We start from the raw sequence: 14,061 nt of genomic DNA, 5'->3' as shown, positions 1-14,061 counted from the left end.
AACTTTGATTATAGTCCCAATAGTTTATTTTTGCTTTTGTTTCCCTTGCCTCAGGAGACATATCTAGAAAAATGTAGCTATGTCCAATGTCTTAAATTACTGCCTGTACTCTCTTCTAGGGTTTTTATGGTTTCGGATCTCACATGTAAGCCTTTAATCCATTTTGAGTTTATTTTTGTGTATGGTATAAGAAAGTGGTCTAGTTTCATTCTTTTGCATGTAGCTGTCCAGTTTTCCCAATACCCTTTATTGAAGAGATGGTCTCTTTTTCATTGGACATTCTTTCTTTCTGTGTCAAAGACCATGTAATTATGGGTTTATTTCTGGATTTTCTGGATTTTCTGTTCTGTTCCATTGATTTATATGTCTATTTTTGTGCCAGTACCATACTGCTTTGATTACTACAGCTTTGTGATGTAACTTGAAGAGTGGAACTGTTTTGTTTTTCTTTCTCAAGGTTGCTTTGGCAACCCTTGTGGTTCCTACAAATTTTAGGATTTTTTGTTCTAGTTCTGTGAAAAATGCTGTTGGTATTTTGATAGGAATTGCATTATATCTGTAGATTGCATTTGGTAGTATAGATATTGTAATCATATTTGTTCTTCCAGTCCATGAGCATGAACTGTCTTTCCATTTCTTTGTGTTGTCTTCAGTTTCTTTATCAGTGTTTTATAGTTTTCAGAGTACAAGTCTTTCACCTCTTTGGTTAAGTTTATTCTTAAATATCTTACTATTTTTGGTACAATTGTAAGCAGGATTTTTTTTTTTAATTTCTCTTTCTGCTGCCTCATTATTAGTATATAGGAATGCAACAGATTTCTGTACATTGATTTTTGTATCCTGATTCATTTATCAGTTCTAGTAGTTTTTTGGTGGAGTCTTTTCTATATATAGTATCATGTCATTTGCAATAGTGAAAATTTTACTTCTTCCTTACCATTTTGGATGCCTTTTCCCCCTCTTTGTTGTCTAATTGTTGTGGCTAGGACTTCTAGTACTTTTGTTGAGTGAAAATGCTGAGAGTGACATCCTTGTCTTGTTCCTCACCTTAGGGGCAAAACTCAGTTTTTCCCCATTGGGTGTGATGTTAGCTGTGGGTTTTTCTTATATGGCCTTTATTGGTTGAGGTATGTTCCCTCTAGACCTACTTTGTTGAAGGTTTTTATCATGAATGTATATTGTACTTTGTTGAGTGCTTTTTCTGCATCTGTTGAAATGATCATATGATTTTTATTCTTATTGTTATGACATACCACATTGATTAATTTGCTAATATTGAACCACCTTTGCATCCCAGGAACAAATCCACTTGATCATGGTGAATGATTTTTTTAATGTATTGCTGGATTCAGTTGGCCAATATTTTGTTGAGGATTTTTGCATCTGTGTTCATCAGAGATACTGCCTGTAGTTCTCTTTTTTTTGTGGTGGCTTTATCTGGTTTTGATACTGGAAACTTGCTTTTTGATGAGAGATTAAGTACTGAAAGTTCCTCTGTTCATTTGCTCTTTCCAGACTTAGAAGGATACTGATTTTTTTTTTTTTTTAAGGATACTGATTTGAGGTGAGACATGTTGCTTGTGTTGCATAGTGTTTGTAACAGGTACTATATCTTTATCAAATTGGTGTTTGACATTGTACTTTGTGAGAGAGAGGGCACCAGTGAGGCAGTTGGAGAGAATGCCCCAGAACTGAAGAGGGAGTCAGTTACTAGTTATCTGTTAATATAGGCTAAAGAGTGACAAAAACCTTCACATTTGGCAGTTCCCCAGTCATTGGTCATGGTGATTCATTGTGGAGCTGCCGGTGGGTAGTCTTTGGAGCTCCATATGGGTCTGTCCAAGTTTTGTGGTTTTGATTCTTAGTTTTTAGATGTATTTCATGGATCAAGATTTCTAAAACTGGATGTGGCAGTTGGAAATCTTGTTTTCCTCAGTGGTGGGCTTGCCTTCTATCTCAGAAGCATGTCCTCTCTGAGGGTTGCTGAAATTGGAAAGATTTCTGGCTCTATGTGAGCCTGTGAGGTAGAGCCTGTGATCTTCTTAAATCAACCTTCTTCCTGCAGTTTCTGTCTCCTACAGGTGTTCCCACCAACAGCCTTGAAGGCTTCTTTCCATGGTGGTGGCTTTATAAGGTCGGCATGCCTTGCCTCCCCCAATTCCAAGGCAATATTGGTATTTGGTGATGGAGGGCTGAGTGATCTGAAACCCTGGAGGAGTTCCATGGCCTGGACTAGCCTGTCATCCAAACACATGTGCTGGTACTGATGAGCACTTAACACAGAGCAGCCATTAAGTGTTAGTTGTAGGTAGTACAGCTAGGGCAGAAATCTTTATCTGAACAAACCCAGAGATCCAAGAATAGTCTGAATCTCTTGTGCAAACATGCCAGGATAGAGCACATCTGTTTGAGACTAAAGAGGTGAATGCTGTTTGGGTTGTCCTTGCAGCAAGTTCCTCCCCCAGGCTCCTCGGTTTTCATCCATTCCTGGAAGACAGGTTGGCAAGCAAGTCTCTGAGGGTCCCAGGGCCTTGTTCCCCTGGGAGTCCTGGTTTTCCCTTCCTGTGGCCTCCCCACTTCCCTTTGATGTTTTGAGCTTCTGCTTTCGGGGATGACCAGGGAGGCAAGGCTCCGCAGCATGTGCTGGGTCCAAGGCCAGAAGGAAGACTGGGGAATGGACCCTGGACCTGTTGCTGCAGTAGCCTCACAATGCATATTGGGTCCTCTCTCACCCCAGGAGTGGGCAGGGAACCCGCAACCACAGAAAATCCAGCATGTGCCTGGCCCTGTGATTGTACAAGGATGGCATCATTTTCCCTTTTTTTACAGATGAGAAAACAGGGCTAAGGTTGGGTCAAGCCCCAGTCTGTCTGGAACCAGGATTCAGCCAAGGACTACTGGAGATGAGGCTTCCTGTCAGGTTGGCTGTTGTTATAGGGAAGAGTCCTGGCTTGCTATGGGGGCAGCATCTCTCTGGAGGAACTTTTATATCCTGCTTTGCCCTTAGGCCCCGAGGGGAAAAGTGTTCTAGAGCCTGAAAGGTTTGAAGGCCTGGGAAGATGTGTCAAGTTCCCATGAGCTGAAGGGCTCCTGCTTTTACAGGGTAGAGCAGGTGTTACATTCCAGAGCATTCCCTCAACTGAGTGCCCTCGGAAGGGTGGGGCTGTTGGTGGAATCCTTCAGGGACTGTAGACACTGGCAGCCCTTTAGGCATGTTCAGGCTTCCCCGTCCAGGGGCTTTCCCCAAATGGCCTTGAAAATGCAGAGGTACCAGTTTGCTAGTGACTTGGCTAGGTTCTTTGTAAAGCTTGTATTTGTTTTGCTTCTTGTGGCCATTTATTACAGTGAATCACTGTCACTTAAAGTGCTGCCTAGGCCTAACATTCCCAGTACCAGGATGCTCAGAGATGCATGGATTTTAGAACTTTCAGGTTGATACCTTTCATTCCTATATGAGGAGTACCCAAGACTTTGGGGACTGTCTGCTTCAGGTTTCTAGATCCAGGTCGGACACCTGTCCTGTGGCCAGGGCATGGCCAATGCTCCAGGATCCTGAGGAGCCAGAGTCTGCAGAATGGAAGGCAGAAGTGTAGGTTGGAGAGGCAGTTACATGTTATTAACAAGTAATGATGTTACTTGGCATAGTTTAAATAAGTGTATGTCTTCCGAGGGTGGCCATGTGGGAACCTTGGCCAAAGAGGGCTTAGGCTTATTCCTTTTTTTTTTTTTTTTAATCTTTTTTTTTTTTAATTTTTATTTTATTATTTATGATAGTCACAGAGAGAGAGAGGCAGAGACACAGGCAGAGGGAGAAGCAGGCTCCATGCACCGGGAGCCTGATGTGGGATTCGATCCTGGGTCTCCAGGATCGCGCCCTGGGCCAAAGGCAGGCGCCAAACCGCTGCGCCACCCAGGGATCCCTTAGGCTTATTCCTTAGGAAATGTCTGGCAGCAGAGCTATGGCTGTTGGGGTCAGCAGAATAGGAATTGGAATTCCCCAGCCAGGTGGGGAAGCTTGAGGGGGCGGGGCCCTTCTCTGTTTTCTCTGTTGTAAAGTGCCCTTGTGTAGCTGGTGAGAGACTTAGAAAAGCACTGGGACTACTTACTCATATGTGCTGACAGAATCCATAGGGGTGGGCACAGGCATAGCTGCCTGGCTACTCAGGAATGTCCCATGGGCCTGGCCAGCCAATTGGTACCCACTTCCAGAGCCTGTCCTGGTCTCTCTCCCAGCTCTGGTTTTCTCTATAGGTGGCTTCCCTTTGGATGGCTTCACCTTGAGCTTTCTGTTCTAGGCCTTCCCTCTACTAGGTGTACTGTCATCCCAGTGGTGGCCATTGGGATAGAGTGCAGTTAGGAAGCATACTTGGGTGGCTGGAAAGCTCACTACACCCTGGCTCACCTACTCAGTGCCTCTCAGGACCCCAAGTCATGCCCCACCATATGGGAACATCTCATTGTTCCCTGACTACTCCATATGGGCCTTACAGCTTTGCTTCCTATTTTTTGCAAAATAATAGCAGTTAGCCTTTGCTTTACATGTTTATATGTGGATGTGACAGTTTTCATATTTAACATAACTAAAACAATTTAAGGCATTATAAGTATTATTTTTGTAGCTAAAAAGGTTTTTTTTTTTTTAAGATTATTTATTTATTCATGAGAGACAGAGAGCGAGGCAGAGACACAGGCAGAGGGAGAAGCAGGCTTCATGCAGGGAGCCCAACGTGGGACCCAATCGCAGGTCCCCAGGATCAGGCCCTGGGCCAAAGGCAGCGCTAAACGCTCAGCCACCCGGGCTGCCTGCTAAAAAAGATTTTAAAGGAAAAATATGTTTATTGTTTTTCACGGATTTGAAGACACCCATGTTTACAGATATTTTACCTTTTTTTTTTTTTTTTTTTAAGATTTTACTTATTTGGGGATTGCTGGGAGGCGCAGCGGTTTGGCGCCTGCCTTTGGCCCAGGGCTCGATCCTGGAGACCCGGGATTGAATCCCACGTCGGGCTCCCGGTGCATGGAGCCTGCTTCTCCCTCTGCCTATGTCTCTGCCTCTCTCTCTCTCTCTCTCTCTCTCTGTGTGTGTGTGACTATCATAAGTAAATAAAAATTAAAAAAAAAAAAGATTTTACTTATTTGACAGAGAACGAGAAAGCGTGAGCAGCAGGGAGGGGCAGAGGGAGAGAGAGAAGCAGGCTCCCCTGAGCAGGGAGCCTTGATGTGGGGCTCGATCCCAGGACCCTAGGATCACAACCTGAGCCAAAGGCAGACACTTAACTGACTGAGCCACCCAGGTGCTCCTATTTTACCACTTCTGATGTGGGCTGTGTTTGCAGTGGATGGTGAATGACAGAAAGGGGGATTCTTAGTGGTGCCTTAAGGGGACAGTGGTGCACCTCAAGTTGCTGTGATGTCACAAAAGAAATGTTATTCACAGATCCTTGGTAATCTCAGTGGCTCAGAAGCAGTAAAGGATAGTGCCAATAACAGTTACTTCTAATAATGTCTGATGTCTTCTTATGGGTTTTTGCTGGAGGCAGGAAACCTGCTTATAGGGGGGTGAATATCCAGTCTCTGGTAAGATTGATAGAATGACATGGCCTGGACACCAGGTCCTGACTGGGAAGATTAGGTAGGAGCTCACAGTCTCCTTCCCAGTCAGGTTTCTGGCTTTTGGCAAGAATCCTGAGAAAGTGGAGCCCCTAGGGAGCCCAGCAGGCATGGCTCTGGCCTTCCTGCTGCGGGAAGAGAAGCATTTTGGTATCTTTCTGCTGACAAGTAGTGGCCATGAAGGGCAATCCCTGGGTTGAAGCTGGCAGTAAGATATGCCAGATGTTGGACTCTGGGGGACAGAATGGTGGAGCTGAGGGCCTTTCATTAGACCAGAGAGAAGGTGCCACCTTTCTTGCTTTGGGGGCAAGAATAGGTATTTCCCAAAGGTGAGAGTAGTCCTAGATAGGGCCCTGGGCAAGAGGCACAAATCTTGTTTCCTTCTTGTCAGCTGATGATAGAAGTTTCTCTGCATACCTTGATTATTACCAGTCATGTTCCTGTGGAAAAGGACTTTTACTCTAAAATAGGAGCACCTGGGAAGTGCTTTTGGGTGGAATGAGGGGGTAAGCTCCTCAGGCCTGTTTCTGTGTTTGGGCTCTGTAAGGGCAGAGCTTCAAACTTCATTGACTAAAGAACTCTCCCTTTAGATACCAGAGCTTCTGGGAATCTTTGATAAACACTCTTCTAGAGTAGTTTCCAGTACCCCACCCAGGTGTTGCAATTTTTCCTGAGGTTTGAAAAGCAGGGTTAATGAAGACGTTAGATAATGTCTAGCCATGTTTGCTACCCAAATGTGTCCCACTATACTTGAATATATGTTCCACTGACGTGGTAGTTGTAAAGTGAGGCACCTGAGGACATTGAATTGTCCTTTACACCCAAGGTCATATACATTTGAGTCTTATGCCCTTCCCTTATGTCAGGAAGGGCATATGACTCAAACACAATGGTGTCTTCAGAGGGCAAGGAGAAGTCTGAGACAAGGTTGGAAAGGAGTGTTGAGGGGTGAGACCCTTGGACCTGATTCTTTTTTTTTTTTTTTTTTTAAAGCTCTTAAGTTTCTTTTTTTTTTTAATTTTTTAAAAAATTTATTTATGATAGTCACAGAGAGAGAGAGAGAGAGGCAGAGACACAGGCAGAGGGAGAAGCAGGCTCCATGCACCAGGAGCCTGACGTGGGATTTGATCCCAGGTTCCAGGATTGCGCCCTGGGCCAAAGGCAGGCGCCAAACCGCTGCGCCATCCAGGGATCCCTTGGACCTGATTCTGCAGGCCAAGTGGGCGACTAGGTGACAGGACGTTTCAGTGTTACAAAAACTCTCCATGTTCTTGAGCTCCATGGCATCAGTTCTCCAGGATGAGACGTGTATTTGAGTACCACCACTGCTGTCTCCTCATAGTGTGGCCTTGAGCAAGTCATTTGCCTTCCAAACTAGACTGTCTGGCAGCCTTAGTCTTTCGTGACCAATGAATGAGATCTCCAGGAAAGGATCTGGTTCCCCCAACAGAAATTCTGAATTACACAATTCCTGTCACACAATTCAGGCTAGGCCAGGGATGAGCTGTTGTGATCATTGTCAGGTTATGCATTGACAGTGCCACTTAACTCATGCTGGTGTCTCTTTTAGGTGTCAGCAGTGGGGAAAGAGGTCTTGCCATCCTGGCTGCACTGGGACCCACAGAGCCACACCCTGGAGGGTCTCCCTCTTGACACCGATAAGGGTGTTCATTACATTTCAGTGAGCGCCACACGGCTGGGGGCCAATGGGAGCCATGTCCCCCAGACCTCCAGTGTGTTCTCTATCGAGGTCTACCCTGAAGACCACAGTGAGCCACAGTCTGTGCGGGCGGCATCCCCAGACCCTGCTGAGGTAGTGTCCTCTGCCTGCGCTGCTGATGAGCCTGTGACTGTCCTAACAGTCATTCTGGATGCTGACCTCACCAAGATGACCCCAAAGCAAAGGATCGACCTCCTGCACAGAATGCGGAGCTTCTCAGAAGTGGAGCTTCACAACATGAAGTTGGTGCCAGTGGTGAATAATAGACTATTTGACATGTCAGCCTTCATGGCTGGCCCAGGAAATGCGAAAAAGGTGGTAGAGAATGGGGCCCTGCTCTCTTGGAAGCTGGGCTGCTCCCTGAACCAGAACAATGTGCCTGATATTCATGGTGTGGAGGCCCCTGCCAGGGAGGGCGCTATGTCTGCCCAGCTTGGCTACCCTGTGGTGGGTTGGCATATTGCCAACAAGAAACCCCCTATCCCAAAACGCATCCGGAGGCAGATCCATGCCACGCCCACACCTGTCACTGCCATTGGGCCTCCAACCACAGCCATCCAGGAGCCACCGTCCAGGATTGTGCCTACCCCCACATCTCCAGCCATTGCTCCTCCAACAGAGACAATGGCTCCTCCAGTCAGAGATCCTGTTCCTGGAAAGCCCACAGTCACCATTCGGACTCGAGGTGCCATTATTCAGACCCCAACTCTAGGCCCAATCCAGCCCACTCGGGTGTCAGAAGCTGGCACCACAGTTCCCGGCCAGATCCGTCCAACGATGACCATTCCTGGCTATGTGGAGCCCACGGCAGTCGCCACCCCTCCCACGACTACCACCAAGAAGCCACGAGTATCCACACCAAAACCAGCCACGCCTTCTACTGACTCTTCAACCACCACAACTCGAAGGCCGACCAAAAAGCCACGGACACCCCGACCGGTGCCGCGGGTCACCACCAAAGCTCCCATCACCAGGTTGGAAACTGCCTCCCCGCCGACTCGCATCCGCACCACCACAAGTGGGGTTCCCCGTGGAGGAGAACCGAACCAGCGGCCAGAACTGAAGAACCACATCGACAGGGTGGATGCCTGGGTTGGCACCTACTTTGAGGTGAAGATCCCATCAGATACCTTCTATGACCACGAGGACACCACCACTGATAAGCTAAAGCTGACCCTGAAGCTTCGGGAGCAACAGCTGGTAGGTGAGAAGTCTTGGGTACAGTTCAACAGCAACAGCCAACTTATGTATGGCCTGCCTGACAGCAGCCACGTGGGCAAGCATGAGTACTTTATGCACGCCACTGACAAGGGGGGCCTGTCAGCTGTGGACGCCTTTGAGATCCATGTCCACAAGCGCCCTCAAGGAGACAGGGCTCCTGCACGGTTCAAGGCCAAGTTTATGGGGGACCCAGTGCCAGTGGTGAATGACATCCACAAGAAGATCTCCCTGGTGAAGAAGCTAGCTTTCGCCTTCGGAGACCGCAACTGCAGCACCATCACTCTACAGAATATCACCCGGGGTTCCATCCTAGTGGAGTGGACTAACAACACACTGCCCCTGGAGCCCTGCCCCAAGGAGCAGATCATGGCCCTGAGCCAGAGAATCGCCGAGGACAATGGAAAACCGCGGGCTGCCTTCTCCAATGCCTTGGAGCCGGACTTCCAGGCCTCGAGCATTGCTGTGACGGGCTCAGGCAGCTGCCGGCACCTCCAGTTTATCCCTGTAGCACCCCCCAGGAGGGTGCCTTCAGAGGTACCATCTACAGATGTGCCGGATAGAGACCCCGAGAAGAGCAGTGAGGATGATGTTTATCTGCACACAGTCATTCCGGCCGTAGTAGTTGCGGCCATCCTGCTCATCGCCGGCATCATTGCCATGATCTGCTATCGAAAGAAGCGGAAGGGCAAGCTAACACTGGAGGACCAGGCCACTTTCATCAAGAAGGGAGTGCCTATCATCTTTGCAGATGAGCTGGATGACTCCAAGCCCCCCCCGTCCTCCAGTATGCCCCTCATCCTACAGGAGGAGAAAGCCCCTCTCCCCCCTCCTGAGTACCCCAACCAGAGCGTGCCCGAGACCACTCCTCTGAACCAGGACACCGTGGGAGAGTACACACCCCTGCGGGAGGAGGATCCCAATGCACCTCCTTACCAGCCCCCCCCACCCTTTACGGCCCCCATGGAGGGCAAGGGCTCCCGTCCCAAGAACATGACCCCGTACCGGTCGCCCCCTCCCTACGTGCCCCCTTAACCCACAAGCGCCTGGGTGGAGGCAGGGGTAGGGCAGGGCCCTGGAGACAACATGGTGTTGTCTGTGGAGACCGGTGGCCTGCAGACCATCCGCCCACCGGGAGCCGACACCTGACCTAGCACACACTGACAGACGCGAGGCCTGGACAAGCCCGCCCTCTGGTCCTCCAAAACCCCAAAGCAGCTGGAGAGACTTTGGGGACATTTTTACTTTTATTTTTTGCCTAACAGCTTTTTGTTTGTTCATAGAAAATTCTTTGCTGCGGTTTTGATGGCTGGCTCTGAAAGCACTGTTTGGAGTAGAGGTAGATGGAGGGAGTGAGGAGCCGTGAATGAACTCGCAGGCAGTGCTGGGTGGCCTCCCGGCTCTCTGCGTTTTGCCTTTAACACTAACTGTACTGTTTTTTCTATTCACGTGTGTCTAGCTGCAGGATGTAACATGGAAAACAGTAGCTAAAGATTAAATTCAAAGGACTTTCAGAAGTTAAGGTTAAGTTTTTACATTTAATCTGCTGTTTACCTAAACTTGTATGTATAATTTTTGGGTGGGTATGGGAAATTGCTTTGCTAAAAATAAGCTCCCAGGGTGTTTCAAACTTAGAGAAGACCAAGGGACAGTATTTTTTATCAAAGGAATCCTATTTTTTCACACTCTGTAAACTTGGTTGCTCTGATATCCCAGAGCCTGACTGGGGGCCTCCCGGCCCTGGCTCTGGGGCCAGGGTCCTGGTGCTGGGCTTGCTCTCCCACCATTGCCAGGGGCTAGAAGCTGGGGGAGCCTCTTGGCCATGGGCACCCCACCCCCACCCCACACACGCTAGTGGCCCACCACCAAGGGGTCTTCATTTCCATGGAAAAGGGACTCCCAAGAGGCAGTGGTGGCCGTGGCCCCCAACCTAGGTGCTCCAGGGTGGGCTAGCTGCTCGTGGGGGTGACTGGGGAGGTCGAGGGACTCGACCACATCAACGTATTTTCTTTTACCCTTCTTCTGTGTGGTGTCCCCCCCCTCCTGAAAGGAATATCATGGTTTTTGAAACACTCAGTGGGGGACATTTTGGTGAAGATGCAATATTTTTATGTCATGTGATGCTCTTTCCTCACTTGACCTTGGCCGCTTTGTCCCAACAGTCCACAGCCCCACCCCAACCCACCCCACCCCTCTTCTCTGGCACTGCAGTCCCAGGCCTTGGGCTGGGAAAGGTCTGGTGGCGGGGGAGGAGTGCCAGCAATAGTTCATAGTAAAAATCTGTGGGCTCTCAAAGCTAATTTTTTACTAAAGTTTTTATACAGCCTCAAATTGTTTTATTAAAAAAAAGATTAAAAAATGGTGATGCTTACAGCAGTTTGTACAAGCTCTTAGTGTTGATTCCATGGAACTGACGGCTTTGCTCATTTTGACCCCCCCCCCCCCGCCTTCTTTTCGTAACGGTTTAAATTCTGGAATTACACTGGGCTTCTTTTGCCTTTTTTAGCAGAACGTCCGTCCGTCCATCTGCATCTCTGTCCCGTGACTCAGGGGTGCCCACTCTGCTTTGATTCTCCTCCTTTGGAAGAAACCATTTTGAGCATGACTTTTCTTGATGTCTAAGAGTTATTTTGGGTACCTTTTAGGGAGGAATGCCTTTTGCAATAATGTATCCCTTCCGTGATGGAGGGCTGGTGGGTGGACCCAGGCTCCCTTTGCACACCGAGCAGCCACTTCTAAGCCATATCGACTGTTCCGCAGAGGATTTGCATGTGTTGCCTCAGGAGGGGAGGGCTGATCAGAGTGGAGGGGGGTCTCCAGCCTGCCCTTCTCAGGAGGCTATTCCCCCTGCGCCTTTTCCCAGAGGGCCCAGCCTCTCTCCCCTGCCCAGTCCTTGGTCAGGTACTCAAGCGAGCAGTGCCCCTGTTTGGGGAGCCTGTGGATGAGGGCTCAGTGGACCTCTGGTGACTGGGTCTCTTGCCTCCCAGCCCTGATCTGAGCCAGAGTGTCCCCATTGCCCCAGAGTCAGGAGCACAAATGAGGTCTGACCTGGTGAGATTATTTTTGATGACCTTGTCAAAAAATAAACAATTCCAGTGTTCCAGGTGAGGGTTTTGAAAGGCCTTCCAAACAGCTCTGTTGCCCCTAGCAACCCCACCATCGGGCACTGCCACACAGAGACATGGCTGGCCCAGAATGGCCTGTTGCCATAGCAACTGGAGGCGATGGGGCAGTGAACAGAATAACAACAGCAACAATGCCCTTGCAGGCAGCCTCCTCCCCTGAGCGCCGGGCTAGCAATGGCCGTTGGACTCTGTGAGACAGAGCCAATCTCACGTTCAAGTGTTCACCAACCACTGACATGTTTTTATTTCCTTCTATATGATTTTAAGATGTGTTTTCAGCATTCTGTATAGAAACATATCAAACTAAATAAAAGCAGTGTCTTTATTACAATGCCATTGCCTCCAAGCATCTATTTCCCTGGCCCCTACAATGTTCTAGGATATGAATAGGGTACGGGTCTAGTGTCCATGTGACAGAGGGAAGAGGGGACCCAGCCAGACCCATTTCAGAGGGCTAAGAGCTGGCCTTCAAGCAGCTTACCTAACAGCCTCCATGCCCTACCATTTTTGTGCCCCTGAGAGGGGTAGGTGTGTGCTCCAGATGCTCTGCCAACACACAAACTCCCCTTTGCTGTTCTTCTGTATGAGCTGGCAGAAAAATCTTGAGTTTCCTCATCTGGGAGGATGGTGGGAAAGGTCCTCCTGCCATAGGCTGTCTGCCCCAGAGTGAGTAAGCCCCTGCCTATTCACCCCTGCTTCTTCCCCCACTATCTTGTGATCTTAGGGCTGACTAGTCTCCCAAGTAGTCTCAAGGCAGGTTTGGCCTTGGCCTTTTAGCGAGGGCGAAGGGGAGAATGGTTTCTGGCCAGGCTGTTCTGCCCTATTTGGGCCTATAGATTCTGGGGGCCTGCCCCTAAGTGCCCTGCTTGAGATGGACAGGCCAGCTGAGAAGCATGACTCAGTGCTCAGGAAGAGGCTGGGTTGTCCTGGGTCACGGCCCAGGGTGTGGGAGGCAGGGGACACAGCAGCTGTGACCAGTGGCAGGATAGGAGCCATTGGTCACAGAACAACTGGTACCTCTTGTAGGCTTGCTCCCACCCCCACATGGTCCTCACCATCTCCACCTATAGCCCCCAGGCTGCTTCTCTGCTCATAATCTTCTGAGACCTGTCTTCGTAGTGTAGGTAAGAGCTCAGTTCCAACAACTACTTGTGGACTGCCACACTGACTGAGGACCAGGAAAGGCTGCCCCTAGTTCAGGGACACATGCTTCGCCCCCTAGGCCTAGAGGCAGGAGCCCAGGAAATAACCCTGCCCTTAGCTCTTGGCCTCAGGAAGTTCTGTTTAATGTTTAACCTGAAACCACTGAGTTATGAGTTGACTCACTAGTCTGAAGGGAACCCTGGCTTTAGCAGAGAATAGTAAGGTCAACAGGGCCAGGCAGAAGAGAAGCCACAAGGGCTTCTGGCATCTGCACTGTCCTGCTCTTACTTGGGAATACTTGATGTTTGTACCAGCAGACCCCTGCTCCCTAGCACTCCTGCAAAGTCCATAACTTCTTGGTAGGAGAGGGACTGTACTCAGGTCTTCTGAGCTGGAGAGAGGGTGGTGGAGGAAAGGAGCAGGAAGGAAGGGACAGAGTTGAGGAAGGGACAGACCCACAGGAATCTGCCTTCCCATCCACTTCTGACCTGGGGCAAGTTCCTGAGATCCCTCTGGTCTGTAAAGTGGGGACAGGACTGGTCTCCCAGGGGTTCTGAGACAACCTGAGAATTGGGATAAAGAGTCACTCTAAACATGTCTGCCTATAAAGGCAACAGAACCCAAATGAGGCTAAGAGAATCTGCATTTTCTCCTGATGTAAAAGGACTTCATTGGGCCAAGATCCTTGGGCTGGGCCTGTGGACCAAACCTTGGCTAGGAAATACTGAGGTGTCTAGGAGCTCCTCGGAATACCACTGTTTGGTGGGAAGACTCCACATGACTCATCTACTATGGCCCCCAGCCTGGCCTCCACTTGTTCCCAGGCTGAACAAGGCCCTGGGAGAGGCCCTTCCCTAGCTCCTCTAAAGCATGGAAGGCCCCACTCCAGCATGAGTCTTTTGAAGGTGAGCTTCACGCCTTTATAAAGATTACTATATCTTAAAAATACAAATGAGCAAGGACAACTGGGTGGCTCAGTCAGTTGAATGTCCAACTCTTGGTTTTAGCTCAGGTCATGATCTTGGGGTCTTAAGATGGAGCCCCACCCACATCAGGCTTCATGCTTGGCATGGAGTCTTTTTTTTTTTTTTTAAAGCTTTTAGTTATTTATTCATGAAAGACACACAGAGAGGCAGAGACCAAGACAAAGGGAGAAGCAAGCTTTTTGCAGAGAGCCGGATGCAGGACCCGATCCCTGGACCAGGATTCAGGCCCTGAGCTAAACACAGATGCTCAATCGCTGAG

The 14,061-nt window shown here is 49.1% G+C and overlaps 1 protein-coding gene across 7 annotated transcripts in view; it reads left to right on the top strand.

Moving 5' to 3' along the window:
• The window catches only part of DAG1 (dystroglycan 1), a 71,334-nt gene extending 59,330 nt beyond the window's left edge, over nucleotides 1–12,004 (top strand). For 6 of the 7 annotated variants that reach the window (XM_077858875.1, XM_077858873.1, XM_077858874.1 and 3 more), the window contains exon 3: nucleotides 7,181–12,004. In XM_077858875.1, coding sequence (XP_077715001.1) covers nucleotides 7,181–9,583 — 2,403 coding nt within the window. In that variant the 3' untranslated portion in view covers nucleotides 9,584–12,004. Of the gene's footprint in view, nucleotides 1–5,449; nucleotides 5,578–7,180 lie in introns of those variants that run through there. The other variant, XM_077858879.1, reaches the window with a different exon arrangement.
• Nucleotides 12,005–14,061: the final 2,057 nt, after the last annotated feature.

This window comes from Canis aureus, chromosome 19 (assembly GCF_053574225.1).
Source record: "Canis aureus isolate CA01 chromosome 19, VMU_Caureus_v.1.0, whole genome shotgun sequence".
Lineage (NCBI taxonomy): Eukaryota > Metazoa > Chordata > Mammalia > Carnivora > Canidae > Canis > Canis aureus.
Note: the sequence above shows the minus strand (reverse complement) of the source record. Positions and strands in the feature narration are given on the sequence as shown.